The 27,354-nt window shown below is 32.4% G+C and overlaps 3 protein-coding genes across 5 annotated transcripts in view; 1 reads left to right on the top strand and 2 right to left on the bottom strand.

Annotated features, from left to right (window-relative positions):
• The window catches only part of LOC140675457 (PDZ and LIM domain protein Zasp), a 35,350-nt gene extending 23,850 nt beyond the window's left edge, over window positions 1-11,500 (bottom strand). For 2 of the 3 annotated variants that reach the window (XM_072909984.1, XM_072909985.1), the window contains exon 1: window positions 11,063-11,486. In XM_072909984.1, coding sequence (XP_072766085.1) covers window positions 11,063-11,167 — 105 coding nt within the window. In that variant the 5' untranslated portion in view covers window positions 11,168-11,486. Of the gene's footprint in view, window positions 1-11,062 lie in introns of all 3 variants that reach the window. The other variant, XM_072909983.1, reaches the window with a different exon arrangement.
• Rps4 (ribosomal protein S4) overlaps window positions 1-27,354 on the top strand; it is a 74,535-nt gene that overhangs the window by 40,802 nt on the left and 6,379 nt on the right. The gene's annotated exons all lie outside the window — the stretch shown is intronic.
• LOC140674967 (uncharacterized) lies at window positions 14,874-26,247 on the bottom strand. The gene is made up of 13 exons (XM_072908924.1): window positions 25,966-26,247; window positions 24,526-24,636; window positions 24,059-24,210; window positions 22,549-22,615; window positions 21,723-21,979; window positions 18,875-21,502; window positions 18,549-18,579; window positions 17,141-17,609; window positions 16,561-16,890; window positions 16,293-16,351; window positions 15,743-15,915; window positions 15,447-15,609; window positions 14,874-14,991 (listed from the first exon to the last, which is right to left on the bottom strand). The coding sequence occupies exons 2-13, from the start codon at window positions 24,622-24,624 to the stop codon at window positions 14,935-14,937; spliced, it is 4,485 nt and encodes a 1,494-aa protein (XP_072765025.1). The 5' UTR covers window positions 24,625-24,636; window positions 25,966-26,247; the 3' UTR covers window positions 14,874-14,934.

Raw genomic sequence — 27,354 nt, 5'->3', positions numbered from 1 at the left:
AAATAACTGCCGAATATGCGCAGCGTATACATTGTGTGTGTGTGTGTGCGTACGGCGTATACGTGTGTGCGTGTATGTAGGTATGCACTCCGAGTGCAGTGAAACCGAGAGAGAAAATACACCAAGGTGTACGAGGTACGCATTCCAATGGGCGGGTTATCAGAGACGAATCCATCCCACCTTCCATGTTGGAATGCATCTGTTCTTTTTTCTCTATCTCTCTTTTTACCCCTTTTTCTTTTCTGTCTCACTTAAACTTAGGACGAGGATTCTTAAGGTTCATTCATACGTGCGATACCTCTCAAAAATGCCGTACCGGCAGAGAACCCATTCGTGCGAACCAGTTGCATTTTACATTGGCAAAACGTGCAGAAACGAGAAACGCGTTTCGCCTTTTTCTGCACGCGGTAATTTTCCTTTGTAGCTTTGTCGAGACGTGTTGAGAGAACTCTTGATTACTATAGCAACTCACTTCTAAGTCACAATTCATTCAAAGATATTTAATTTTAACATGTAAACTGGTTATATTAATGTTTAACTATTATTACATTTTAATTTTTTCCTTGACTTTATTTTAGTAATTAATTTGCAAATTTTTATTCTTCGTAATGTAACGTTGATATATTGACACATTGAAAATAATATAAATATTCATGTAATAAAACTTAATTGAAAAGATTTTATTATATACAAATAATATTTTACTTATGTTAAAAATGTACACGTATAAAAATTTACGTATTCAAAATAAGAGAGTAAGAACAAAATTAGAAGATGCAATTAAATCATGGAGATATTTCAGAACTATATAGATACAAAAAGTGATTTTACTAAAATATATTATTTTTTTTATTTTAATAAAGTATATAATTTTTTTACATTCTAACAAAAATAAGATTAATATTTAAAACGCACGAAGAGAATGAGTTTTCAGTGCTTTCCGTTATTGTTTGAGTTATTCGATTTCGAGGTCGGATACATCAATGCGGCGATGACGAAATAAATATCGAAGCGAAACCAGGCTAAATGCCTTCGTAGTCTTGTGGTAGGAGAAATAGACAGTAACGTCAGACCAAAATTATCGGCGCACAGTCAACCAGTTCTTATCTCTTCAAACAAACTGCCCGTTTCTATTACTGCAACTACGTATAACAATATACGTGGACGAAAACATACATCGTAAAATTCTATCGGTAGAACACTAAATATCGATAACATCAGTGTGGAGAAATATATTTATAATTAAAATTATTAACATCTACTATATAATATAGTTTATTCTTCAAGTTATGAAGGGGAATATCTACTATATATTTGTTAATATTTACATACATTTATTAATATCTATTATATATCCTCTCTTTTTTAGAAAGGCACTTAAAATAAATATTACTAGAAAAGATTTTTTTTAAATACTTTGATTTTTATTGGGAATTTATTCTTTAATACGAATGTATATAGAAAGTATTCAATATTTTTGAAATGATCTCAGAATTGTCGTGAATATGCACAGTATATCGAGTGTCAGGAAACGAAACCGAGAAAACGGAGGTCAACGAGTGTGTGAAAGTGGGATCGATTCTCGGAGATTCGTATGAGTCGGCACGATGACACGCATACCGGAAGACGGTTGAAAGAATCACAAAGGAATACATTGCCAAAATGCATTCTAGTACAGAATGACACTTGAGAGATTAGGAAACTAATATTAAATCAAATTATATTTGTTTAATCTCTTTAATCTAATTTTCTTCGTTTTTTAATTTTAAAAATTATTTTTTTTAATAATTTTATTAATAAAAACGAATTTTCGAAATTTTTATTTGTTTTAAAGAAATATGTATATATATAGGTTTATTTGAAAATAATCGAAGAATAATTAAAAGATGTTTAAAAAGGTGTATATATCTTTGTCGTATGTTGAACGAACACACTTCCTGTTATTTTACGAAGCAGAGAGCAATCGGTTTTCGCAAACACAGCGCGAGTGTTTGCGCGTAAACGCGGGTAAATTACTCGACGACGATGGGAAAAGAAATACTGAAAAGGCTTTCAGTCACTGTTCTGACTCATCAGGCTGTTGAGATTTTCTTTGGATACATTTAAGCTAATATTTATATATGCGCTGCTAAGACCGCGAAAAAAAGAATATTTGGAAGCGAAGGCACGTTCCAGTGCTCGGATGAGTCATTTCTGATGAATGAATCTTGATAATAACAGAAAAAAATAACAGCACTCGTGATGAGTTCATATAAAAAACTGACGGTAAAAAATGACGAATGGTAACATGCTTATCACGCGCGTTTAGCATAAATTCAAATGCGAACTCAGCAGCATAAATAGCAAGATGATTATATCATTTGATTAAATGCATTTAATTTGAATCAATCAGGCTCATTATTATTTTGAATTAAATTTTTGAAAATATATAAAAAAATACATACAAGGTGTTAAATAATTTTTAATTATTTTTGCAGGAATATTTTAATAAAAAAACATAAAGAATTACCACACGCACATACACATACTTTTCAGACTTGACGAAGAACATTTTATATTACTTTAATATTATATTAGATATTTATAAGAATCTAAAAAATTAATAAAAATTATTCGTAAATACAAATTTATAAAAAAATCTTAACGTATAATACAGAAGTTAATCTTGAAAGCTTTTGTGACATTCTTGTGGCAAAACTGGTCAAATCAAGGAAATGTTTATTCTCGTGAAGATAAATGCTTGATTCTACCGACTTGCATTTTACTTTTCTATGATGCGAATTCGCGAATATATATATACATTATATAGATCATCGCTCGATGCAGTTTGATTATTTCGCTGCCGTAATCGTGACACAACCGCCGTGATACGGAGATGTCGCGTTACGAATGGATTCACGTGGTGGAATATCCACGACAAACAAACGGGAGAAGACTCATTTCTGCGACAACTTTTGGCAAGTTTCCCACGACGGCCTCCCACTATCTTATTCTCATTCTCGAAATCCAATCGACATTTACGACGACGATACACTGAAATTTTTAGCTCCGTCCGATTTCGAGATACAATTTCACTTGCTGCGAATTTTTCGCTTTTAGTAATTTCTATCAAAAACTAAAGGAGTTTTTGAATCAATTATTGAATTTAATTTACAATTAATTAATTTAGTATTTATTTTATCAATTCTTTCAAACTTTCTTTTATTTATTTCCAGAACTTTTATTTAATCACACATCTCACATCTCTCAATTTGATTTCTATTAATTGCTGTTCATTCTTCTTAATATGTCGTTACACATATATAATTATTATATATTTAAAAAATGTTTATTGACAACGATCTTCTTTCCAATACTCAACTGTGACACCAATTTTTCGAAAAAAATCTTTTTTTTCGCGGCCGATTGCACATCTTGAACTCGTGCAAAGGGGGTTTGCTACGAACGTTTAAGAGGAAGCCCGGTCCGCGTGGATATTAATAGAGGCTGAGACCCGGTGGCGGACGCGCCATCGAGCTTACTCCCGTGAATATAAAAATATCGCTTTTATTTTTCACCGCGGCATCTCGCCATGACTTTTTTTCTCCTTGATCCTTTCGCCATCGTTTGTTACACATGTGTCTCGATCTTTTATAAAGTATTCATATTATCCTCATTTCGCGTGAAATCACGTATTCCGCGATAAATGATATCAAAGTTGCCAATCCACGTATTAATCTTTCAAGAATGCCATAAATTTTAATTTTTAATGTAAATTAATACAAAATGCAATCTTTAAGCGATTGTTTCATTACTTGTAACTTTGCATTTTTGAAGTTCTGAGAGGAATCAATGACCGACGTGTATCAAATCGAAAAGTTCGTATAATAAGGTGATATTTATTCAATTTAAAATAGCTTTATATATTTGTCTTAGCTGCAAATATATATATTTTAAAAAATTAGTATATCTATTTTTAGAGTATACTTATTTATATGTTTGCTAACACAAATTTATGTTTTTGCACTTGGAGTACCGTGCGCAATTTTGTTCTCTCACTCTCCAGAAGAGTTGAGCCAAAATACCCACATAACTCAAATCTCTCAAATTAGTTTCTGTTTTTTATTTCTATTTCTGTTTTTTTTTTTTTTTTTTTTTTTTTTTGGAGAGGATTTTTGTTTTTAATCTATTCTTCCGAATATCATCTTTCTCTAGTTGCAGCCAAATATCTTAACGGGATTTTCATCCCTTAGGAATTTAAATTCATACAACATCACTCGGAAAATATGCATAGCTCTTGCCAAAACAACATGCCTTGCTCGTTGCTTTCTATTTACCTCTCTTGAGAACTTTAAACACATATGATATAATGTATGTAGAAATATAATATAATTTATGTAACAACTAATTAGTTTAATTATCTAATAGCAATTATTTTTATTTATATACAGTAATACTGAATTATTATATTTTTATATGTTATGTACATATATGAAGATTAATATACGTACACATAAATTATCATTTGACAATAATAATTGTAAAATATTTATATTTGATACATTAATCTGTAATCTCTTAGTTTTTGTTGAGTGCTTTGTTTTTTATGCTTCAATATTGTTAAACTAAAATTGTTGAATTTTGCTGCAAAACTATGCTTTTCGTAACGTAATAAGAAAAAGCAAATCAATATTATTTATTATTCTCAGATCGTTGGCCGACGATCTTCTCGGTTTTCTCCTCATTTAAACGCGACAAATCCTACGAATGCATTTCGCGGAAATCCAGATTGGACGCTCGTCTCCTCTCTTCGACGTCGTCCGAATTAGGACGTGCAGTCCAGTATTCGCGATCACAGCCGCGAACATTTCATGTGCTCGAGATTCGATTCACCCTCGTCTCTCACGGTCTGCAAACAAATCGCACTGTAATTTCCCGTTTACATCGTGTGCAACGGCGCGGATGCAGCCGTGTTCGCACACGCATAACATGTGCATACACATAAACAGAATTCGTAATTGCTGAGACAGCCAGCCGGTCTCCCGGAGGGATAATTTTAGACAATCGATATAAAGGATCAAATATTTACGTTGATAAAAACCGATTCGCGCTTCCTGCCTGATAAAACACCCGATTAGATTTGAGATATATTCTAATCGGTGAATACCTTATCTATCGTGATTTTATTTTCACATATGTGCATATACGTATAACACATAAAAATATAATATTTAAGTATTACTGTATATAGATAAAAATAATTGCTATTAGAAAATTAAACTGATTAGTTGTCACATAAATATTATATACCTTTTTGTATTCAAAAATGCACATTTGCTAATATTATTACTATTAATAAATATTAAAATATGTGTATATTAATAGCTGCATTACAAAATTAATTGTTGATTAAATTAATAGTCTATGTTTTTATTGCTTAAAAATGTAATTCAATTAATTTATAACAAAATTAATTTAATGACATCTAAGTATTAAATAATTTTAATAATTTTATGTTTTATGTATATAATATATCTTATAATTTTTCTTGCAATTTTTTTTATCTTTTAACTTCAATGTAAAAATCTGTTTACGAAAAAATATATTATAAATTTATTTTTATAAATCACAATTAACGGTAATCAAATGTTAAATTATTTGATTTTTAGATGTAGACATAAATGCTGGTTTCAAGTTACAAATAACAAAAGTGATTGCGCAATTTTTTATCACGATTGAACATAACGTTATAGACAGCGGCTCTGTTTTCATAACAAATAGCAAACTCTGTGTAACAATATTTCGTAAACCATTTTGCTGAGCTAAAGATGAAGATGACACATTGTTATGGACTTTCTTCTTCTCATACGATGTGGAACATAATCACCCACATCTTTGGCAGATTACCAATTATTGCCACATATCAGGTGTATTCACCTTTATCAGGGATAATCATTTTATTTATGGATTCTTCACTTAGGAATAAATTTTATCTACATAACTTAAACAAAAGGTTAATATATAAAATTAATAATGTATAAATAAGTTTTCAGTTGATGTTTATATATAGTTTCAGTTGTAGTATTCCCAGTTCTCTTTCAATTCACAAAATTCACATGTTTTTTTTTTTTTTAGTATATTATCGTATTATATTATATCCTATTATATTAATTAATTTATTTTATCATTTTAGCAATTACTTTTATCACATATAGTAAAACACTGATAAAATACTTATTCATTGAGTAAACTTGATCTAATACGATCAAGTAACGCGATCGCTGGCCAAACTGTTTTCTCGCGCGGCCTCGTTAAAATTCCGTTACGCGTATAACGCCTGAGGAAGTTCAGTTTAATTAGCAGAACGATACGCCATTATTAGGACAACGTCACGTGCGTAAACTATGTTTTAATGAACGTCGAAAAATTCTTCACAATATTTTTCTCATCATCTTTCTTTCACCTGTGACGGTTTTCTCCCGCGTCTAAAAAAATTTTTATCATCAGTGACGTTCTAATCGGATAACGATACAACTCATGTCAAGTTCGTGCACGTCGTGATAACGCATTTTCCAGCAAGTATTATCGCGTAACATAAACGCCTACGTTTCGATATATCGTCGGTGCACTCGCCTTGGAATTACGGGAAGTGCATGTAGATAGAACACAAGAAAAATGACCTATTAATACTTGCTACAAAATCTTGTGCGCGATTTTCAAAACGAGCTGACAGTATTAAAATTTAATATAATTAAATAACGCGATAAAAAGATTCAGAATATAGTGTTAAATAGAATATAATCTAAACGAATTTTGGAATTTATTAATATTTTATTAATATACATGTAAGTAATGAATTTGTTAATTAACTTAAAATTAATTTAAATTAAATTAGATTTTGTAAATCTCTCTAAATATAGGTTTTTTCATCATTTGGAATTATACATTAATGATTTTGAAAGGTACATATTATGTGAAAGATATACAAGGGAATAATCGAATTCTATACAATTCTTATATTTGAGATTATACTAGAAGTTTATCGATATTTCTATTTACCACACTTTTTCTATCTCTTAAGTAGAAGAAGAGAGAATATTTTTGTTGATTTTACGCGGGTTTGGTCGACTGTTGGAAATATTTATCGCGATATAATCAACGAGAAGGCTCGCCTTCGTTAACTGTATTTACGATATAAACTCTGTTAAACACACATTAACGTTCTTTTTTCACAGTTTCTAAAAATGCGCTTCCAAATATTTTTCTGCTCGTTGGGCAGAAACCGTTTGATTTCGTTTTGGTGCGAACACGACCGGATACTCGCGGCCGCATTATTTATCTGTCTCAGAAAAACGACGTCCCGTGAAGACGACATCGATGTCGTCGGCGTCGTCGTCGAAATCGGCGTCTGCTGTCTTCGTCGTCGTGAGCGAGGTTCGACCTGGCGTGCGCGGGTTTCGCAAAGGCACCTTCTAGAAATAGAACGCCCAAATAATTTGCCTCGAATTACCAGCGACATGTGCCGGTGTTCTCTCTTCTTCTCTTCCTCGTCATCGGCTAATCCTGTGCGCGAATTTTTCTTAATCGAAATTTTTCTTAAAACGAAACTAGTCTATAAACACGAACAATCTAAATATTTACCGAATTTAGAAGTAATATTTCACATAGTATTTTTATTTCAATCGTATAGTATTTAATTCCAACCAATAAAAGAATTTATTTAGTTCGTGTACGCATCTCAATTTTTATTTGACAAAAATATTGAAACAGATTGCTATTTTATTATTTATTAACGTAACGTTTATAATTTTTGACATTATAAACTTTTCAGCCAGCGATGAATTCGAATAAAATTAGCAAAATTAAATTGGAATCAAACAAAACTAACATTTACATTTTTCTCATGTATAGATATTCATTGTCATATCAAAGAAAATGATATAAATCAGAAATGTCGACGATAGTATGTAAATATTTTGCGTATCAAACAGCCTGCAAAATACACACGCTTCTGCTAGAAAAAAACATGTAATTTAAAATTAAAATGCTGCGAGCTTATCGCGACTGCGCTGAATGGTTTTATCTGTGCAATCGGCGCTTCGAACTTGGCCTTCTTCGTAGCATACACATACCACGTGGTACGTTTATTTTACGAGGCTGCAACGGCCGGCGTCCGGCCGCCCTCGGCTTTCTCAGAAAGGAGAGAAATATGAGTCCAGTGGTGTCAAAGACGCCTCGCATGGATTCTCGCCGAGAGGCGATTGCTGATCTGATTTCTACTTTGCACTTCGGAATACATACTCGAACCGGATGGCAATACCGCGATAACTAGACGCGTCTTTTGCCAAAACGATTCGCGGACGCGAGTTAAGATCCGCAAAACGACCTAAGCACGCAGCAAGAATCCAAGGAAACCCGAGGAACCTGCCGCCCTTGAAAAACTCAAATTACGACTGTTTGTAGAAATTTATATAGTTAGAAATATATATTTTACGAAAAGTATAACAATTCTTGTATCCTTCTTTTTTAACGAAACAAATCAAATACATATAAAAGTTATTGTATATACAATAGCTTTAGTGAGAAGAATCACCTCTTTGTAATTATAATTATATTATAAATTATATATCTATTTTTTAATAATAATAATCTGATACATTATCAGAAAATAATCTTTGGAGATAAGGTACAATAATTTAAACTTTCGAAATACAACAGTAAATGAAATAACACGAAAAAATATTTTTATTGACAAATATTTTAAAGATTATTGATTATCATATCAATACACAACACATCAAATTTCTGACAGTTGCACGCGAGTTGCAAAATTTGCGATGATTGTCGTTCCTCGATATTGGCACTTGCTGAAAACGCATTTTAATAATAGCACTTATGGCTGTATAACGCTACAAAATCGCTTGAAAAAAGAGATGCAGGAAAAAAATCGCGAAACGCCCCACGTCTCTACACGTTCGCCAAAAGCTTCTCGTGTTACATCGTCGACCATCGCCAAAACACGTCAGAGGCAGTGGTGGTGATGGCGAAGCTCGACGTTTCGCACGTAGTTGGCAACGATTTCTGCCGATGCGCGTGAAATAATTTAACGTTTGCCATCACGTTACATAACGCTCTTTCTAGATCGTAATATCAAAACACTCTCAATCGCGTCTCACGGTCGCGAAAAGCAGAAGAGAAAGAGAAAAGCTCGCGCTGAATTTTTGCTCTGAATCGAATTTATTCTTCTTTTTCTTATCTTTTTATTAAAATGAATTTAAATTAAATATTTTGTTTATCACATCAGAATATTAATCATATAAGAAGAAGATTTATATAGATGAGAGAAAGAGAAAATTGTAAGGTGCACATACATTTAAAAAAATAATTGACATATTTCAACGAGGAGTTATTCATTATTTCTGAAATTTATCTTTTTCTAGGCAAGTTTATTTGAAATTTTAGAAAGTTCAGAAATCCCAAAATTTTGGATTACTGTTTTGTATCGGAATTTTATGTTGATAAAAATTTTAAAAAATATTTAATTTTATTTTTATTTTGATGTTAATATTTAATTAATTTTTAATTATATATTTGTTTAATTAAATTGTAGTTAGTATGTACTTTGTCACTTAAAATAAGAAGCGATTGTTACGTTTTCATAGCTATATCGATTTCAGTGTTTTAAATCGCATATTGCGAACGAGGGGTTCGCGTTACGAAGCATCAACACATGTCTGGCTGTCGAGTGTCAACTTCAGTCTTTGATACAGATTTCATTTCCGAGGACGAGTCGCATAAGATGCCGTTTGCTTTTCACTTTCGTCTCGCTTTTGCTTTCAGGGCTCGTTGTCGTTATCCGCTTCCGCGTACTAGAGATTTCTAAATTCGAATTTTAATTCATACAACAGCAAATTTATATCAATAGTTTAAATTTGCAATAAAAATTGGAGCAATATAAAAATTTAATAAATAATTGTTTATATCAAAATTTGAAATTTGGTTATGTATAAAAGCACAATAAAATAATATTTTTTTTATTTATATAATAAAAATTTATAGTAACAAAAATGCCAACACATTTGCGCGAACGCGAAACATTTGAATCAATATCAATTGTTAAATAGGGGAATGATTGATCCTTGTGCTCAATGAAAATTCTATTCCATTCAAATTGTGATAATTGATATCTTATAAGAAAAGATGCAAACGAGTCTATCATATATGATAAAGTACATAGAAGCATTATATAGTTCTTCTTAATTTTATCCTACATTTGACAATATTGGAGCGTGATATTGAAACTAATTTTCTCTGTCGGAATATTTTGCTATCGAGCTTTATGGAAGCGAACGACAAGGAACCGTAGATGAAAATAGCCATATAAAACATCACTATATATAAATATGACTGCAAGAAATATTTTTACTACTGCTTTTGCCTCAGTCAACTTGAGATTCAACTTAAGTGGCTCTTTAAAACATTCTTTCATAGTCTAAAAAGTGAGTAAGAAAGACAGAGAAAGAGAGTCTTCCAATATTCATTATTAACTCAAGAAACGCACTATACGATAAAAAACAAAAGTAAGATAAAGGAAATAGAATGTATGTACATAAATCATATCATAAATGGAATGGAATGTTCATTAGTAGAGCTTTGACGAAAAGTAAAATATAAAATACATTTTTTTTTAAATTTATTATTTCTGCATCGTATAATGTTATTTAACTTTATCTAATATGTAGATTATTTATGGAAATTAATTTTTTATTTCATATTAATAGAATATTATAGGTTTTTATATACAAGCGTATATTATATATAATGTATTATATATATATATTATATATATATATTATATATATATATATATATATATGTCACATATATATTATATATAAACGCGAGAGATCAAAGAAGTTTGATATTTTAATTAATATTGCAAACTCTATAGTCCTAATACATATATGATATAATACGAGGAATATATTACGTTTAATTAAGTTATTGAAAAATAAATATGACTGAACCGACAAAAGATCTGGACACAAGGGTAAAGAATTAAATAGATTTGAAATAGACTCACCTTCTGCACAACAAGCGGCGTGCCAAAATCCTTGCCGCCCTGCAGACGAAAACCCCAGGGGGATCCATCAAACCTAGATAGCTTGACGCTGATCAGCTGTGCCATATCACTGTCTGCTTGAACTGTTGAGCGTATCAAATCGGAGCAAATAAAACGTAACGAATAAACCAAGAACGATCTTTCAAAAACTACGACGATTATTGAACGAGCTCTTAACTCGGCTTGGCTATTTCGAGGTGCACCACCAACGACTAGGTCTGTTTGCTGGCTGTTTGTGTATACTCGTTTAAAAGAGGGGTATGTATCGCGCTCTCTCGAATGGAACGTGAAACGAGCACGTACGTTCCTGAAGAACGCGCAGACCGGAGTAAAGGTATAAGAGGCGCGAGGACGGTCAGTCGGGCAGCAGAGCCTCCTCGCCACGCGATTCGGGACGAAGAGGAGGAGTACGAGAGTGCGGAAAGAAAGGGAAGGAACATATGCAGGAGGGGAGACAAAAAGGAGGAAGGAGCAATGGTAGGAGACAGGTTGTGGAGACGTAAAGAGGAAGAGAGACAAATTTATTCTGCTCTAACAGGAATCTCTTGCAATAGCGACATATGACGAAATAAATGTGACGATGATATTTCTTTAAAAGTGTATTAAGCTACACAGACGACTATGTTCATTTTAAATTTCTAAGTTATACCGTTTAGAGTTTGAGGTCAAATTATTCGGATTATTCGAATTCCTGAAAGAGAGAGAGAAAAAGAAATTCGGACCTAATTCTAGGTACAATAGCAAAACGATGTCTTGTAGGGACAAACAAACACCGGTCACCCCTCTTTGACCATTATTTTTGAAACTTCCAAATCTGAACTAACAGATTAATCTCTTCAAACTGCCTTTGTCATAAAACTAGATGAAAAGAATTGAAAATAAGCATAAATCCTCGATGCAATAGAATTGATCGAATGATGTTATATTTAAATATATTATATATTTAAATACAAATAAAACGATCAAAAAAAGTAACGTGGGATGAAATTGAGCGTGCTCGTAATTAATTAAATTCCCGAATAAAATTATTGTGCTCTTCGAAGAGATTATCATTAAGCGTGTCCATGAACATCGGTGCATCCGGTGCAACGTGCAAGGTGTTTCTTATGGCGGTGGGAGTTAAGAGACGAATGGTAGAGAGGCAATAAGATATATACAATATAACGCTGGGGTGGAAAAAGGACAAAATATCGAAATGAAATGTCGGGGGCGAAATGTCGGGAATGTTGAATCATCATCTCGGTGACCATGACAGAATAGCGCGTACACATTTGCATCTCTTCTATTCTCCCTTTTTTAATTATATCTCTCTTTCAGTTTGGCTTTGTTTAACGTAGTCAGATTTTTTAAATTGATAATGTAATTATATGTGCTGAGTAAAAAAAATTTTGACATTTTGGTATAAATTATCCAAAAAAGATCTCTAAGTTTTTCTGTCTCCTAAAGAGTTTTATTTTAACTTACACATAAAGATTATATATATTTTTTTTAACTAAGGATTTTAAATATAAATACAAAATTAAAAAATCTTAATAGACTATATATATAAACTTTACGCATGTGTATGTATTTATTTAGGACTCTTCAAATGAAAAGAGAAAAGGGAAAATATATAAAAAGAGAAACAGGAAGAAATCACACTATTTTCTTTCTCAGTTATTTTCTCTTGAATACTATATTTTTTTATAATTTGTAACTCTCAAAAAAGGTGACTTTTAACGTTAATTTTATCGTTATAAATATTAAAATATATGCTAATACGTAAAGATGAATAGAATTTCTTAGCAGAAGCATGGTTAATATCTTTTTTATCTAAATTGAGAATTTTCTTACAATGTAGAGTTAATGTTACAATGTAAGTTTAATCATCGTCGATAGGTCGTGTAAGAGGTCATGAAAACTCATTAAAGAAATTCTACCGCACTGTCGCATACCTCGGTCATTAAGTCTCTTAGCAATCAGACATGAATTTACCGAAATTGACGCGCGTTATGGCGGCGAAGACACGCGTGAATTATGTCAGGGAGAAGAATCTCTTGTCTCTTTGATCTTCCTGCGTGCGTAATGTAAAAATATTACGAGAATTCCTTCGCATGTGTGAAGAGGCATATAGGAAAATTATCAAGCTCGTCAAAAATCTATAACTGTGTAAAACTCGCATTTTAATTAAAATTATAGTTAGGATATTTATTTCCACATATAATTTTAGATAATTTTTAATATCTAACAAAAGATTCGCTTCAATTTTACAATTACGTATTGAGGTAACTTCATTTTTTTACAATTACATACACAATAACTAGGGAAAAAAGGAGTATATTGCTGTAGAAAAATTCAACACACGCCACGAATTAATGGTATAATGAATATACCAATTTTTCAAATTCGCAAACATTTCAACGGATGCATCCGACTTTTCGACGTTGTACCCGAGCTCGGCGGTTGCATTCTGCGCCGGTGGCGGTCACGAGGGCGCGAACTAGTTCGTGAATCATGCCTAGAATGCTTTACATAAATTGCTCGAAGCCGACGTCACGATTGTGGACCCTAAGCAAGCAAGAGTGAGAGAATGAGAAAGAGAGAGAAGACGAAAAAGAGGTTCATCGGCCAAGAAGGTAGACGTGACTCAGCCGATCGTACGCGTACGCGAGACGCGGATAACAGAGGCCTCGGAAACCCTGGAAAGGAGAAAGTATATCCCGCACGACTCATCATCGACGGAACCAATTGTGCGGATTTCCGAGTGAGTGGTATATAATCGCGGTCGTTTACTCGGAAATCTTTCTTTCTAGGTCAGTTTCAATCATCACGTATTTAAAGATCCGGTAGTCTTTTACGGTTGAACCGCATTAAACGGAATGATAGCACATGTAGATTAGATATACTTACATGGGATGTCTCGAAGATACTATTGTTATTATTTGTTACTTCAAAAAATGAAAGAAAAGCCAACGCCGATGATCAGTGTCTGTAGTACTGTAATAAAAAATACAATGGCATATAGATACAACTTAAGGTTTTTAGCTAATGAATATTCTTACGATTGAATAGATAAACACAAATGTCAATATATAGTCAAATCGATGCATGCTATTTCCATGCGCTTAATTTCTAAATTACTTTTCTAAAATTATGAGACTAATTATTATGCATTATTGTAACCAATTATTAATTAGGCATCTGCAAATTACGTGCCTATCTGTCTATGATTATACTTGATTCATTGGGTATTCTATATAGTGATTTATCGGTAAATATAGCGGGATATATTAGTAAAAAATATAATAATATAAAGTACATTTGGGGAGCACTATGTTTAATTATTTTGTTCTGACATAAAATTTTTCATATTTTATACAATCTTAGAAAAGTGCATATTTTTAAATGCAGTTAATGAAATGGTTGCACTTAAAAATACGCAAAACAATTAGATATTTGCTATATTCTTCAGATGTAAAATTTTTGTGCGACTTATATTTAATTTATTAATTATTTCAGATGTAAATTTATACAAAGGAAAATACACGCGGACTTTATTTTATTAATACGTATAATGTATTGTCAAGAAAAATTTTTCAACAGACGATTTAAATATGATTATACATATATGTACACATACTTAAAATTATTATAATCACGTCATATTAATTATTACAATCATCGATAATCATTGTATGATAATATTTTTAGATCACCGTCAGATAATTATATTCCTAATAATTTTGAATTATCATGAATTACTCAAATATATCAATTTCATTTTACAGCACATCCTTTAAATACATAAATTTCTCGTATATAAACTATTATAGTCATTTATGATCATTGTTGCATTAATGACTGACACTTCGAGTGCTTCTGTCATCTATAACGCTTAATGCCGGTGATTTCTGAAAGAAACAAAAAAAAAACCAGATGAATTTTTATTTTATACGGTTAATATATAATGATTTTTTATATATATATATAAAATTACAAATTTTCTATTTAATTTTTAATTTCTGATAAAATTATTTTTTATTTTATTAAATATATATATATATATATATATATTTAGGCAGATTATGTTGTTTGTTTAAATTTGGTTTTAAGCTTAAAATATGATTTAGGTTTTAAGTTAAATAATGTTAATATAATACAATTGTGTATAAAAATGATGATAATTAATCGGCGAAAAATATCTTTAACAACTTATCAAACAAGTTATTTAAAAAATTTCAATTATAAACAATTAAAAATGTTTAAAAGTAAATTCTTTGGCTATCGATTCACAATTAATTATTGTTACTTTTATTTTCTTAAACGATTTATATTGACAATTGTCAAAAGATTACAAAGAGCTTACAACTCTCTCTATTATGTCTTCAGCTGCATTGACTTTAGCAGGTCTCACAGGGATGCCCTTTTTCGGTTCTCGTTCCATTTTATGAATCATCTTATAAACACTGGAATTCATCAGGTAGTCGTAGTTTGGTAAATTTGTTTTCTCGTACTTCTTGAAATTTACTCTGTAATAATTAATATTTGATTAGAAAATCTTCGACATCAGAATTGAAATAATCTTAAAAATCTTTACCAGATTTTTACACATTAAATTTATAATTAAATTGAAATTCTTTTTATTATAATTATTATTCTTACCCCATTATTTTACCCCGAATGACTTCCGCCTGACAAGACAATACTTCAGCAATCATCTCGTCATTAAAGAAATCATTCGGGCATCTCCATCTGCGACCTTGCGTAAGTTCGAGCTGCTTAGCCTGGGGCCAAAGATCTTGCGACTGTTTTTTGCCTTTGTTCTGCATCCTTTGCTGAAAAACAAAACGTGACAAGTTATTGACATTACATTTAAATTCGAAGGTCCATGCAATTGCATAAAATTTACAGATAGATATCAAAATTCTATTGATATCAATAAAATGGGATTAAAATGACAAGAAGAAAAAAATAATAGATTTATTTAGAATATGTTTGAATATTAACCACAAGTAAAATCCATTTCATTTGATTCATCGTGCATTCATATAATTAATTTATATAATTAAGGATTTTGAGAGAATTTACTTTATCTACTAACATTTAAATAGTGTATTTGAACATGAATAATGGACAGGTAGGAGAGACAACGAAACAATAATCATTTTATTCCAGGTAAACGCAAGACTATTCATTCCATCTATCGAGATACCTGCAGTTCCTGTATAACTTGGTCTTTTGGTGACAGTTTAGAGTCTGGTTCGAAACTTCCTATATAATAGCATTATTATATATACCTTAAATCACTTATATTTAATTAAAACATACTCGAAAAATATATTTTAATATTAGATTTTAATATAGAGAGGAAATTTTATACCTACAATATTATCAGATCGAATTTATAGTATTACAGTACATTGTTCTTTTTTTTGCAAAAAATTCGTGATTAATAAATTTAAAATAATGTCAATGCTTACCGTGCGATGGTACCGGACTAGGCGTTTTCAGAAGCTTAGTCTCGTAAGAAACGATGAATTTCTTTACTCTACTTCCTTCCTCGTCTGCGCTTTTCACGGAAATAGTTCCATCTAGTTCCTTCATTTCTGCTTCCTCTTCCTCCATCTCTCCTTCGTCATCACTGGGCTCGATCATCACTTGTGGCGTTGACCTTGATGACGTCTTTCGCTCCAAGCATGCAATCTCTTCGATGTAATCGTAAGTTTCTGTAAATTCTTCATCCTCTTCATCGGTATCTTCTTCCTGTTCCTTCAACTTCTCTTCATCCTTTCGCTGTACGATATTTTCTTCTGAATGACAACAAATCATAATCAGCGTGCTATTTGAAAAAGAATCTTAAATCTAAATGTAAAAATTTTTTAAATATGACGATTTAAATAATAAGCTACATTTTTTAGCAAAATTTTTTTAGTTTAATACTGACAAGCGCAACCTAGCATTCGTCCAAAATTGAAATAGCAAAAAATTTAAAAATACACTAAGAAAACAATCAAAATGCACTTTGGTTATTTCAATTTCATGATTACGAATCTCAGTCACCTGAGGATCTGTGATGGTCGTTGCTCCCGTTGCCAAGAGACCTCTGCATGCCACTCAGCTCCATGATCTTTTGCAGTTGCTCGGATACAATCTTCAGGTGACTCTCAATTTCGTTTGGTAGCTGTTTCAAAGCCAGCAATTGCCGCTGTACGTTCTCTAGCTGCTGCTCGAGGTTGAACTCTGTGGACACTAGTTCCTTGACTTTTTCACTGTCAACTTTCGTCGCCGCTTGATCCGTTGAACCACTAGACTCTTCCTCGAGTGCTGTTGTCTCGTCCTGACTGGATCCAGCCGCGCGAGACTCAGAACGATAATTTTCCTCCTTGGACTCGGTTTTCTCTTCCGTCTTGAATTCGTCAGCTTCGTCGCTTTTCTCTTCTTCTTTTACCTTCGATGCGGAACGTGACTCAAGTCTCTCTTCTTGCTCCGTTCTACATGTGAGTGTAGGTGTTGTCTCTGGTGTTATTGTCTAAATCAAAATTGTAGAAATATATTGAAGAAACAAAACTTGAATTTCTTAAAAGATTGAATATTTTATTGATTTTTGTCTGAGAATGATTATTCATTGTAAAACAAAAAAACTTACAATTAATTTATCAAAAATATTTCGCTCTTGTTATACTATATAATAATTTTTAGTTTGTAAAAAATAATATGTGTTAAGAGTTTACAGGATTAAAAGAATCAATGGTTTAGGAAATTAATAAGTTTATTTTTGCTTTGGCTATGAATAATGTTAAACACTATCAATAATTACCAACTACTAGTTTTCAAAAATAAAGTTTTAACTAACTTTCTTTTATTGAAATTGTAGACAAAGTTAGAAAAGATTTAAGAATTATTTTTAATATTTAATTGCCAAAAAAATGGAAAAAGATATTTAAAAAAATCGATATTGAATTTATACTTACCTTTTTGAATAATCAAATTAAATATCTCTTGTAGAATCGTGTATATCGAATTAAGATATAATATATGATTTAATTATACTACGTTTTATAATTGATTAGGAAATAAAAATTTAAATAATTTTAAATAATTGAGATAGTAGAGTAATAAATAATAATAAATAAATAATAAAATGCTACATATATCATGAATATGAAATTTTCAATTTCTTCTCATTGTCATTTATATTATTATTGCAAAAAATATTATATTTACACGATATTATATATTATTATTGTAAAAATATATATAGAGATATGTAAGAAGGTTTAAATATAAACACAACAAATTTCAACAGTTTAATTAAAATTATTTCACATAAATAAGAGGAAAAAATTAATTATATCTTCGTTCATACACAGATTGAATCAATTTTCACATAATCTTTGCATTCCAGTTATTTATTTTATACGCTAAAATCAATTCACGCATTCTAAGGACAAGAAAAAACATAACATACCTTGATTATAATAAAATTCGAGCACATATTACTTACGAAATATTTTTATGCAAATCAATATGTTATCCACAATAAATCTAGTAAGAGTTTCTAAAAGTATTCACCTAGGAAAACAGTATTATTCCAGGACAAGTGATATCTGTTTAAATGTAAATACACAGAGGATAGACATGCGCGTAATAATTTAAATTAACAAATTTGATGATGACACATTCTTGATACTAAATTTTAAAGCAAATTTAGGATCGATTATAATCATTTGCTGTTTAATTATATCAGCCGATCCGCATCGAAACAACATATAAATATCGTCAGATGAGGATGACTAATTATACATATACAAAAGGATAATCGAGGTGCAAGGTACAAAAGCGTAAGCCACTAGCCTCGTGAAATCAACACCGATACGATTTGTGATACTTTGATAAAGGATCGTCGGCACGAATGACAATCTTCGATTGTCTCGCTCGATTTCAGAATCAATCTTCTCCTTGCAATCCCCCTGATGTTCTATGCTTTTATCAGTGACTCTGAGCGAGAACCAAGGCAGATTGAAATACATGCTTTCCGAATCGGGAGTCATGAAAGAAATGGATTCTCTCCTAGATGATTTTGATAATCTTCTACTACGGCGATGGAACACCTCGCTGGAAACATAATTGCCGGTCGAGTGAAGGAGATTCGACAAAACACCCGTTTCCTGTTCCATGTCCTTGGACGATCTTGAAAGTCTTCGGCTTCCACGATGGAAAACTTCGGTAGAAATGTAATTCTCAGCCGATTGCAGGAATTTTGAGACTGTATCGTCATCTTGCTCGGGGATAATATCTACAGATTTACGCGATTTTGATAGTCGTCTACTGCCACGATGGAAGACCTCGGTGGAAATATAATTCTCAGTCGACTGCATAAATTTCGATAATGTATTATCATCTTGCTCGGAGATAATATCTACAGATTTACGCGATTTTGATAGTCGTCTACTGCCACGATGAAAGACCTCGGTGGAAATATAATTCTCAGTCGACTGCATAAATTTCGATAATGTATTATCATCTTGCTCGGGGATGATATCTATAGATTTACGCGATTTTGATAGTCGTCTACTGCCACGATGAAAGACCTCGGTGGAAATATAATTCTCAGTCGACTGCAAAATTTTCGAAAAAGTATCCTCTGTCTCTGGGATTTTAGATGAGACGGAGAGTTCGTCGACTTCTTCGGGCAAAATCGAATTGTCGTTGCGAACATCGTTCTCATCGATTTTCTCCTTGTTTGACGAATCTGGTTCCTCGCTCTCATCGGTTTTCTCTTTGTTCGAAGGCTCAGGTTCTTCCTTATCCAGATTATCGAAAGTAACGATAGATTCTTTTTGTAATGAACATGATGGACCGTCTTCATGCCATCCGGAAATCTTTATATCGCAGACATCTTCATCCATGTTCTCATCTTGAACTGAATTATCGGCAATATAATTTGAGGTGACGACGGAAAATTCTTTTTGCGATATGCACGACGGACTCTCCTCGAGCCATTCGGAGAGTTTGATACAAACGTATTCCGTAAACAATTCGAGAATTTCCAAATTTCTACGGATGAACTGCTCAAAATATCGACCTCTCATTGCTCGTTTTATTCTTGACGAAGAGGTAATAGTGAAGAGATTGTTGAAGCTGTTCTTCGCGGAACCGAAAAGATTCGCAAATACGGATTTCAGGTAAAGATTCTGCCGATAAAGACATTTTTCCATGTAATGTCCCTTTGTTCTTGTAGATTTCGGTTCGTCTTTTTTCTCTTTGATTAAGTTGGGATAATCGTCGATCAAGTGTGTCTTCTTGGCGCGTTGAAGAACAGTAATGACATTTTTCTGGAGAATGTGTTTAAGATAGCACCCTTTAACACTCAAACGTCGCTTGCGAATCTCTGATATATTCGATGACTCGGAGATACTTGATCTCTGCAACAAAAACTGGAACAACGTCGTCATCAAGGATACTAGACGAATGCTCTCGCGTTTCAGATATGTCGCCAGGTATCTTCCTTTTGTTCTAGTACGTTTCGTCCTAGAAGTGATGATGCGACTTGTCTTTGGCTTCGAACGAAAGTGCCGAGTGATAGCGTTGACGTTTCGTAGAAGAATTCTCTCTGCGTAATGCGCTCGCGAGCATCTGCTCATCCTTCTTCTGCAAGTGGTCTCGCTTGATGTGAAATAATCGAAATCAATATTTCTCAGCCAGTACTTTTTAGAACTTCCCAATTTCTCTGCAAATTCGAATTGACTGTCGAGCTGTCGATCGCGGGAAACGCAGGAGTGAGCATAACCGCAGAGAACATTTTCCAGATAATGACCCTTGAAAGACGACCTCCTTCTGACTTTGTATCTGTCAGCAGAACTATATCTTCGATAATGATTTGGCTTGACGTCGAACAGTTTCGACTTACTGTTATATGTCGCGGGACTCCCTAGCTGATCCTCGGAAGGACAAGTTTCGTTAGAATCGAGTTGTGGAGAACGCGAGGGTGACAGTGAGTCGTTGATATTATCGAGGGGGGAAATCAAACACGAGGGATTCAGGTGAGACACGACGGGAGGACGATCTTCCTCGTGCTGGTTCTTCGTTTCATGCATCTTTACCTCGGACGGTTCCGGCGGCTCCGGTGTCCCGGCGATGCTCGCCTCTGATCCTGGCGGCAGCAAGCCCTTTTCTACAAGTCGCGCGATTACCGTCTTTTTGTCCTGTTTCTTAATTACGACCTTATAGCTCTCGGCGTCGTCCTCTTCCACCTTCTGCTTAGACTTTGGTATCGGTCGTTGCGGTTTCTGCAAGAAAGTAGAGGTGCGTTTCAGCTCTTGCGTCCGCTCGGGTTCGGCTGTTGCGATGTGTTGCAGTTCCTCCAAGACCCTCGACTCTTTCAAGATCGGAGCACGCGGCCGTAGTTTTTTAAAGTTCACTCTGTCGAAAGCAAGGAAAAGATGGACGAGTTATCGTTATTATTATAATGAAAAAAACTCACATTTTTTTTAAATTTAAGAACCTAAGTTAATTGATATTATTCTTAACATTAATATTATTATAACATTATTGTTTTAATGAGAAAAATGACAAGGATGAATACTGATAATCTTTAATATTAGTAAAATGTAACTATTGATCAACAATCGTGAAAATATACCCCAGTAATCCTTTGTCAGACAAGAGCTCCTCCTCCTCGAGGATCAGCTGCGCGATTTCGTCATCCGTGAGATTTTTGTTGGGCACGAGCTCGCTGTTGGCGTCCACTGGTTTCTCCTCTGCGAGCTTTTCCTCTTCTCGTTTCACCTCTTCTTCAGCGGACAATGATTCGACAACGGTCTTCTCTTCTTCGTACCGCTCGATCACTGTCTCCTCTTTTAAGATCTGTTCTGGGAAGACTGGCGGTAAGTCTGCAAGCTAATAAGCAAACTCGACGTCATCATCTCGCCACTTTCTCTGGTATACCATATCTCTTTAAATGTCAGGTAAAGATCAAAGATTTTCCCCGATGGAAGAACAAGATATTAATTTCCGGTAAAAAAGATCCTTAATTCTTTGAAATTATTTGATTTACAGAGCACTTATAAAAATCTCATATTCTTGTTACAGCATTACATCCAAATTAATATACTTTTAATCTTGATACGATATAAACTTTTTTATAAAACATTGAGAATTTTTAATCAAATATTTCAAGTATTTTTCTATCTCTCGATAAGAAAAGAAAATAAGATGTTTATTCAACCCTTATTTGGTGACATAAATAATCATCTTTTTTCTCCTTCTAATATTGTATTTTTTAAATATATCGGGAATAGAAGAATAGTCTCTCTTTGTGAAAAACAGAAAATCCGCGAAACAAAGTCGAATGATTCAAAAAAAGAAGATGAAAACGGACGTTGAGAAAGAGATCGCGTAGAGACCTCGTCACCAGTTAAGAGTGTAACCAAAGTTATTTACCTTTCATCTCACGGATATATACTCACGGCGATCTTATATGGGACGATGTTCTCTTCCGATATCGCCTCGACGGCCTTTCGTGCCTCTTCCTCTCTGCGCAAGCAACAAACACAGCAACCAAGAAAATAGACTTTCTCCCGCTCGCGGTGGATGCGCCGACCGGCTCGCGAACGCGAATATGCACCGAATGCACCGAACGCGCGGATTCCGACGTGCGTGTGTGGTAAGATTTACCCTCTCGCTCTCTACTCTCTACTCAGCGAATCCCACGAATGCGACAACGGCAAGAAACGGGGCGCGACAGGGACCAGCAATAAAATCGACCAATGATAAACAGATCTCTCATTCTGGGTCACCTATTTATAGGTGTCGCAATATATTGCCACATAGCTCATACACACCCCGGGATATTCTTGCCGTCGCCGAAATTATTATCGAAGAGTATGCCGGCGATGAATGACGCACAGCGGCCAGCTGACGCACGAGATCCTTGAGGACTCATTAAATTTGATTATAGCCTTCGACCATTACGATCCGAAATTAAACTTGATCTTGATAAAAGTGTAAGATGATCGAAAAAAATGTGCAACCTCGGCAAGTTCTTCCGTACTTTTTGCTTGCGCGATCAGTTTCTTCAGTTATAATGAACATGAGTACACAAATAGTGACGTTGTAGTTACTTTTCAATATAAAATAGAAAAGAATTATTATTTGCATAATGAATTATTCGCATACTATCTGAGTTTTATTAGCCAAAAATTGAATTGTATATTTACATTTTTATAATTATTTATAGATATTTTATTTTTTCTCCATTTTATCATATTTGTTTTTATTTTAATATTAGAACTTTCGCACTAGATATAATATTTTGCAGCAACCAGAAAAAAATAGATTTAATAGATAATCGCAATTTTTAATACAACAAATTGTACTTAAGATTTAATATAGAAAATATTTTTTTATTTATTGCGACACGTAACGCAATCAGTGTCAATAAATTCAGGAAAACTAATATTGAAGAACGATTTCTCCCGGGACCAAATAGGACAAGAGCTTAATTTATGCGAAGATACGTGGTCGGCTTAGCTGTTATGCACATATTTACGTACTCGTTTATTCACTTTGGCTGCGGTGCAACCGGCACGGCCGAGCGTCATTTATTTTCATTTCCTATTTTCTCGGTATTAATTATATACTGTGCATCTAATTATATATATTAACTTATATTCCTAAAAAAATAATATGTAAAAAACCGCTGTATAATAATTTTTTATCTAATAATTTGTCTGATAATTTTAAACACACATATAAAATGCTTCTTATAAAAAAATTATAAAGATATACTTAATATTATTTATTTAATCGTTCAAAAAAATATGATTTATTTCAAAAAATTAATAGTGTAATTTAAGAAATTAAAAACATAATATATTATCTCAACTTTTGTAACTTTTCTTTTTGAATTACCAGTGTCTTATTTCGACTTTAAATACTTGATTCGTACATAATTGACGATCCTCACGATAGACTTACCTTTGTACAGCTAGAACAAAGTTGTTACCAGCATGCACGATTGCCTCGTGTGCTTGTCCGTGAGTTAAATTGCTAATCGGCTGATCATTTAATCTTACTACGACATCGCCAACTTTTAAACCCATACATTCGGCCAAACTGCCCTCCGTGATCTATAGATTATTTCCACATTTTTATATCATATTTTTTTGGAAAATTTTAACAATACATCATTTGATTTTTCACACACGCAGATTTAATTTTATTTTATCTTAATTTGTTGGATTTAATGAGAGAAATATTTTTTTTAAATTAATGATATTTTAAACAAAAATAAATTAAATAGAAATCATTACACTACACTTTTAATTCTATTTATTTTGATTTGCAAGAGAATGGTGGGTAATATATATTATAATCACACATAATTTCCAAATCTTGATATTCTCGTTAACAACTAAGAGACTTCTTCTGATTAAGAAACTTACTCTGATAACAGTAAGTGGCTGCGGAAAATCGCTGCCACCTGCTAGTCGAAAGCCCCATGCTGTGTTGTTAAATTTTGTGAATTTTATGTTGATTGCCATGACGTTCTACATCTGAAATTATGTGAAGTTATGCTTGATAACATTTTACAGCCTGTTTGAAAAATCTAGAAAACTCTTCTTACGATTAAATAAATATTTTTGAACTATTATAACTATATGTGATTGGGACTGATTATATCAATCCATGAATCATTCTTTAAAATCTGTCATTGTTTTCACAAATTTTTAAATTTTTTATTATCGCACATTGTTCATTTTTTTATTCTTTTTATTTATTACAGATATTCTTAATGGATGCATTATTTACATATTTCAAACTTTGTTGCAAATAATTGCGCAACTTGATTCGGAACAAGATTTTGGCAATGTAATACGACACGAATGTCGGATACGGGCTTTTTATAATTCTTAATGCTATTTTCATGTTGTTTACAAATGCAAATAATGTTGTTTATGAAAGGAACAAATATATCATTTCTAATGATAAAAACATGCGTCATTTAGAAAGAGAACTCAACCATTCATTATGCGAAATGCCAAGGTAATCTATGTCTAAAAATAAGTGCAATCAATCATATATTCTCAAGTCGATAAACAAGCTTTAATTATTAAGCATGCAAAGTATATGATGAGATCACACATTATGATCAAATCAGCGTTATATTAATTTCATCAACATACTATTGAAGTAAGTAAAAACTCAAATTGCGAATGCATATATATATATATATATATATATATATATATATATATATATATATATAATGCATTTGCATTTTTAAATTTCTTTCTTTATAAAATAAATTAGCATCTCTTTAAGGTAAATCGAAATTACATAAACGATTCTATCGAATATAAAACGCAGTTTCTTTGCTCTATATATATATATATATATATATATATATATATATATATATATATATATATATAAAGAATATATAGATATAAAGAAACCGCGTTTTATATTTAATATGTTCGATAGAATTGTTTACGTAATTTCGATTTACCTTAAAGAGATGCTAATTTATTTTATAAAAGAAAGAAATTTAAAAATGCAAATGCATTATATGCATTCGCAATTATATATATATATATATATATATATATATATATATATGATTGGTATTAAAGATTTAACTCATAACATTTAACAGTGTCATTTTTTAATAAATCATAATTTTTTGTAAGTTTATTAAGAGAAATTTTTTTCTGTGTAAGATCCAAAATTGTGGTAGGGGAAGTAGGGGATAGACTGCAATTTCTTCCTTTTCGTTTTATTCTCAACAGCATCTCATCGTAGGCCCGCGAATCTACGTTATATACCCGGAAGTGGTACGCAAGTATAGGACGAGAGAGGTGGTAGTATCGTGTATTACTTGCCGAGCCAAGCTTAGTGAGGGTATAAATTTCCCAAGCGAGTCGGGGGGGTGGCGGTTGATTAACAGCTGCGCGTGGCGCAGAGAGGATGCGGAGGACTCACTGCATCCGCTGCTACGATGCGGCCGGAATTCGCAAAACGGCTACTGGAATCGGCGAGCCAAACGACGACTAAAGCGAAATAAAGCCCTGACGACGGAAGAACGGACACAACGGGGGCCCGACCCGGCCGTTGCCCGGCGTAATGCGGTCGAAACGGTGTCACGATAAGCTTTGCCAGAAGGCAAGATGCGGTAGGCTTGTAAGCTGCAAATACTACAGAGCAGCCGACTCTGTGACGCGATTCTCGTGCCGGCTCGAGATCTATTTATTGATCGATCTATATTGGATTTGAGCCTCGATTTCCGGTAGCGAATGCCCGCCTCCGCCCAGTAGAGGCGAAATCGCAAGCTGAATCAATTCTAAACCGATAAATAAAGTCATGGAGAGAGAAAAGTTCTCTACACTGTGTAAATTCTTCAAATATTCTTCTCGATTATGGATTTTTCAATAATTGAGATTTTAAATGATAAATATAATTAGGAAATGTTAAGATAAAACTTTAGAATAAGTAGAGTATTATTGGATCATTATCTTTATCTTATTTTTTTGCAGAATTAAATTATTAGGATTGTTTTATTCACAATAAGATGTCTTTAAAATTTTTCTTGATTTTTTAAAAATCTAAGCGCTTTATAATCTGCAACTTTTATATCTCGATGTTGTTTAAATTAATTATTTTGACTATTAAAACAAAAAGAAATAACTAAATAAAATTCTAAAAATTTTAAAGAGACATTTGAGATACATGTTTGTATTTACGTGCCCGCAACAAATATATGTTGATTATGCAGAATCTACAATTTGCTGAGTGATATATTTAGACACATGGGCGCCGCGATAACAATTTAATGTAGCGTTTTATCTTGCTATTTCAAAGAATCTGTTTTAATTATTTTTTATATGTATGCTAATCATAAATATAATTTTTTTTTTAATAAGAAACTTATTTTTATTATTTATATATATAGTAAATATATGTTAAAGCTAATAAAATATATTAATGTCAGTGAAAGTTTTTTGTAATTTTTTACATAAATTTTTTATGTTTTTTTTTTGTTGGGATATTTTTCAACATATGCAATACTAATTAAATTAAAATTTTGTAAAATTTTTGAAATTAATTAAAACAAATGAATTGTCTCATGTTTTCAGATATATTCATGGACTAAGAAATTGGACTAACTGTAAAATATTTAAGTAAGGAAATTATAATTAAATAGAAAAGGCAAAATAACAATTAGTTGTGCCATATTATTGTCAAAGGGTATTGAATGATTTATGATTTTACTT

Source organism: Anoplolepis gracilipes, chromosome 17 (genome assembly GCF_047496725.1).
Source record: "Anoplolepis gracilipes chromosome 17, ASM4749672v1, whole genome shotgun sequence".
NCBI lineage: Eukaryota > Metazoa > Arthropoda > Insecta > Hymenoptera > Formicidae > Anoplolepis > Anoplolepis gracilipes.
Note: the sequence above shows the minus strand (reverse complement) of the source record. Positions and strands in the feature narration are given on the sequence as shown.

Coding starts and splice junctions, on each gene's coding strand:
- LOC140674967 (XM_072908924.1), bottom strand. CDS start 24,624: ATGGCAATCAACATAAAATTCACAAAATTTAACAACACAGCATGGGGC. Junction 15,916..16,292: donor AAGTTATACAGGAACTGCAG/GTATCTCGATAG, acceptor TTTGTTTTTCAG/CAAAGGATGCAGAACAAAGG. Junction 14,992..15,446: donor AAGACATAATAGAGAGAGTT/GTAAGCTCTTTG, acceptor TGTTTCTTTCAG/AAATCACCGGCATTAAGCGT.